Consider the following 5,000-nt stretch of genomic DNA (forward strand, 5'->3'; position numbering starts at 1 on the left):
CTAGAAATATTTGATTTTGACATCATTAATTCGAACATCAAATTATAACATAATCAAATGGTAGCATCGAATCGTAACATAATTAATCTGTAAGACCCACTTATGATAACAATTAATTTTAAAGACATCAGATTCTAACACCAGATTATAGCAACACCTTCTGAGTCTAACGCGAAATTCTAACTAATTCTAACACTTTCTAATTCTAACACTATCTAATTCTAACATTTTCTAATTCTAACTCTTTCTAATTCTAACGCGAGATCCCAAAAGCCCGTCAGCATTAACCCCCCTTCCCCCCTCCAGGAGCTGACGACTACGTGCGATCTCCGCGAGACTCCGGCAGCAGCTCCGGCAGCAGCCCAGTGGGGTCACCGCCCCCCCGCTCCCCCTCAGCGTCGCCCCCCGCCGCCCACGCCCCCATGATCACGCCCGCGCCCTTCCCGCCGCCCTCGCTGGCCATGCATCATCACCAGGTGGGTGTTTTAAGATGACTGGTAAAGTTATCAGTGTTGTTCCTGGTAATAGTTTAATTTATTTTTGTGTCATAATGTCACATTGTTAATATTATTATCCCTAGAATTAATATTGTTATGATTATTATCTCACCTATTATCACCATCGCTATTGCTATTATTAATTACTCTGTGATTTTTATCGTTACTACCGTAATTTCAACTTTATGATCATTATCACTGTTAGCATCGCATTATTGTTATAATTCAACACTTCCAGATTATTATCACCATCATCACTAACTATAAATTCCTCATCCCCATCACCACCCTCACCACCATCACTAATATCACCCCCCTCACCATCCCCCTTCTCACCCCCCCCCCTCTCCCCCACAGATGAGCGGCGGTCTCCTCGGCGGGCGACTCTCCCCCCTCGGCGGCGTGAGGTGCGCCACTAGCCTCCCCAGCGGCGTGTGCGTGTCCTCGAGCGGCATGGGCGCAGGCATGGGCGGCTCCACCATGGCCACCGTCAGCGTTGGTGAGTGTGGGGGCTGGATGGGGGGAGGGGGAGGGATGGGAAGGGAAGGGAGGGGGTGGGAAGGGGTGGGATGGGGTTCAGCTGCAGGGCCGGGGAGGGGGTAGGGATGGGGAGGGGGTTGAGGGTGGAGGATGGGCGGGGATATGGGGGGGTGGGTGAGGAGGGAGGGTCGGTTGGGGGAAGGGGATGGGGTATGTGTGCTGGGATAGGGGGGTGGAGACGGGGGGAGGGTGTTGATTACTGGGGAAATAACACATCTTGAACATAGTTTTAATTTATCTGTTCTATGGCCCACCCTTCTCCCTCTCTCCTTCCTTCCCTTCTTTGCTACCCCCCCTCCTTCCCCATGTCTTTCTCCCCTCCCACTGATCCCTTCTTCCTCTCCCTGTCCCCTCCCTTCTCTCTCTCTCTACCTCTCTCCTCCCTCTCTGCCTCGTTCCTTCCTTCCCCTATCTCCTTCTCATTTCCTCTCCCTCCCCTTCCCCATCCACTTCCCCTTTCCTCCTCTTCTTCCCCTCTATCTCTTTTTTTCCTATTGCCGTCTCCTTCCCCCGTCCCCTCTCTTCCTCCTTTCGCCCTGTTTACATCCCTTTTCTCCCTCCCTTCTCCCTCTTTCTCTCCCTCTCCCTCTCTCTCTCCCCTCCCTACCTCTTTCTCTCTCTCTCCCCTCCCTACCTCTCTCTCTCTCTCTCTCTCCTCCCATCCTCTCCCAACGTCTCCCTCTCTCTCTCTCCTCCCTTCCTCTCTCCCTCTCTCTCTCCCCTCCCTTCCTCTCCCTCTCTCTCTCCCCTCCCTTCCTCTCCCTCTCTCTCCCCCCTCCCTACCTCCCCCCCTCTTTTCCTCTCTTCCCTCTATCACACCCTCCATGCTCTCCCCCCTTCCCCCTTTTTTTTTTTTATTTATTACCCAATTTCGTCGGAATTATCAGTCATTTAGCAGGCTCACAATTAAAACCCACAGCAGCACACATAAACATGCAGCTGAAGGGTTATTTGCTTGCCAGTGTATGTGTGTGAGCGGATGAGCCGAATGTACGATAAAAAAAAGGATTAAAGATGGATAAAATGAAATAATTCGTGAATAGATAAGATGGAAAGATGAAAGATGAAAAGAGTAAGAAGTAGTAGATGTTATTTTTCTTCATAATGGGATAAATATGAATAAATATAAGAAGTGAAAGGTGTTATGGAAAAAATAAGTGATTAAAAGAAATAAAGGAATGTAATAAAAGAATAAAGATATTAGAAATGCTATTAAAAAAAATGATCATTGGTAAAAGAACTGAAAGCTGTTGCTCTTGTTATTAAGGTAAGTTTTTTTTTTTTTTTTTTTTTTTTTTGAGGGGAAAGGGGATTGTTGGAATAATTTAAAAAATAGATTGTGATTGTGAGGGATTGTCAAGGGTGAGAGATATGTGTGTATTTGTGTAACGAATATTGTGTTTATTTGTGTTTGACTAATGGGATGGATGAATGATTTAAGTCTTTGTATTGGTGTGTTTTCATTGTTGTCTTAAGTCTTTCTCTCTCTCTTTCTCTCTTTCCTTCTCCTTCTCTCTCTCTTTCTTATTTTCTGTCTCTTTCTTCCTCTTTCTACCTCTTTCTTTTCTCCTTCTCTCATTCTCTCTGCTCTTCTCGCCCTCTTTCTCCCTCTTTCTCTCTCTGCCTCCCTCCCTTCCTTTTTCTCTTTCTCCCTCCCTCCCTCTTTCTCTCCCTTTCTGATTCTCTCTCACCCTTCCTTTCCTTCCATCATCCCTCTCTCCCTCGTTCAACCCAAATCATCTTCCTTTCTCTCACTCCCCTCTCTCTACCTCTCGCTCCCTCCCTCCAGGCAGCGTGGGCGTCGGCAGCATGGGCGTGGGAGGTGGGCGCCGCGTGTCTCCGGGCCTCCAGTGCCTCGTGTGCGGCGACACTTCGTCAGGAAAGCACTACGGGATCCTGGCCTGCAACGGCTGCTCGGGCTTCTTCAAGAGGTCGGTCCGGCGGAAGCTCATCTACAGGTAAATTCCTCGCTGGGTTTCTGGGTTCTTTATCTGATTTCGGTTTGTTTTTAGACGGGAAAATTTTCTTTGGGTTTGTTTGTTCCGGTTGGTTTGTTTTTGTTTTTGTTTTGTTGGTGTGTGTATTGGCGGTGGGGGGGGGGGGGGTGCGTCTGTGTGTGTGTGTTTGTGTGTGAGTGTGTGTGTGCGTGTGTATGTATGTGTGTGTGTGTGTGTGTTTGTGTGTGTTTGTGTGTGTTTGTGTGTGTGTGTGTGTGTGTGTGTGTGAAACGGATGCAACTACGTGTCTGTTTGATTGTTGATATGCATGCATTAGTTAATGTATTTGTCCCCATGTACATTTCTCTACAAACTTCACCTAACTCCCTCCCTCCCTCCCTCCCCCTCGCTCTGACGCAGATGCCAAGCAGGAACGGGTGCCTGCGTGGTGGACAAGGCACACAGGAACCAGTGCCAGGCCTGCAGACTCAAGAAATGCCTGCAGATGGGCATGAACAAGGATGGTAAGGCCTGAACGCTCGCCCTCTGTTGCTCTTGTTTCTTGCTCTTGTTTTTTTGTTATCATCTTATGTCAGTTATCAGATTAGTTGTTGTTATTGTAATTACTGTCATCGCTAGTTTTATTCTTGTTTCTGTTGTTGTTTTTATATTTTTTTTCATTGTTATTATTATTATCATTATTATTTTTATTATTATCATTATTATTATTATTATTATTATTATTATTATTATTATTATTATTATTATTATTACTGTTATTATTATTTGTTAATAGTAGTAATATCCTTATTGTTGCTATTATTATCATTATCATTATCATTATCATTATTATCATCATTATTGGTATTATTATTATTATCATTTTCATTATTATTATTATTGGTATTATTATTATTATTATTATCATTATTATTATTATTATTAATATTATTATTATCTTTATTATCATCATTATCAGTATGATAATTATTGTTGTTAGTTTTATTATTTTTCGTCATCATTATTATCATTATTATCATTATCATTGTTGTTCTAATGATTAGCATTTTCATATCTAGCAAAATTGGTAGTAAAGGTAGAATACTATCTTGTATTATCAATATCACTGTTATTTGTTAAAGTTACCGTAGTAATCATTATCATTATTTTTGGCATTAATTTTATTATCAGTATAATTGTTATTAATATTATCTTTATTATTATTATTGTTACTGTTGTTATTATTATTATTATTACTGTTGTTATTATTATTATTATTATTATTATTATTATTATTATTGTTAGTATTAGTATCATTGTTACTATCATTAGTATTATCATTATTATTATCATTATTATCATTATTATTTTTATTATTATCATTATTATCATTGCTATTATTATCACCATTATTTTCATTATCATTATTATTGTTATTATTATTATTATTATTATTATTATTATTATTATTGTTATTATTATTATTATTGTTATTATTGTTATTATTATTATTATCATTATTATGATTATCATTAATATTATTATCATCATTATCATTAGCATCTTTATCATTACTATTACTATTGGTAATATTGCTATCATTATTAACAAATATTATTGTTATCATCATTATTATTATCATTATTATCAGCATTACTCTTACTATTACTGTCATAAATGATATCATAATAATTACTGTTGTTATTGTTATTATGACTAAGTTACTACTACCAAGACATCTGCTGTTGTTACTGATATTATCATTATCATTATCATCATTATTATACCATCTTTATTATCATCGTAAGGAAAAATTTAAGGTTGTAGCAAAGTTATAAAAGAAAGGATAAAAAGGTACAAGCGTAAAGTCTTTTAGATATTTCGTTCGTTTAAGACGTGCGAATTTTATTAATACGGAAATCCATTGTCAACTGTTTTTGTTATTTCTCTCAGTTCTAAAAATATCATATCAATAGTTAGAAAATGGTAGGATGCTATTAATAGGTAAACAAAAAATTAACAGATA

General features: G+C 39.4%; 1 protein-coding gene across 1 annotated transcript in view; it reads left to right on the forward strand.

Moving 5' to 3' along the window:
* LOC125028681 (photoreceptor-specific nuclear receptor-like) overlaps positions 1–5,000 on the forward strand; it is a 39,613-nt gene that overhangs the window by 28,276 nt on the left and 6,337 nt on the right. The window contains 5 exon segments of the mRNA XM_047618156.1: positions 307–463; positions 736–807; positions 2,864–2,995; positions 3,395–3,496; positions 3,498–3,565. Coding sequence (XP_047474112.1) covers positions 307–463; positions 736–807; positions 2,864–2,995; positions 3,395–3,496; positions 3,498–3,565 — 531 coding nt within the window.

Source organism: Penaeus chinensis, chromosome 9 (genome assembly GCF_019202785.1).
Source record: "Penaeus chinensis breed Huanghai No. 1 chromosome 9, ASM1920278v2, whole genome shotgun sequence".
Taxonomy (NCBI): domain Eukaryota; kingdom Metazoa; phylum Arthropoda; class Malacostraca; order Decapoda; family Penaeidae; genus Penaeus; species Penaeus chinensis.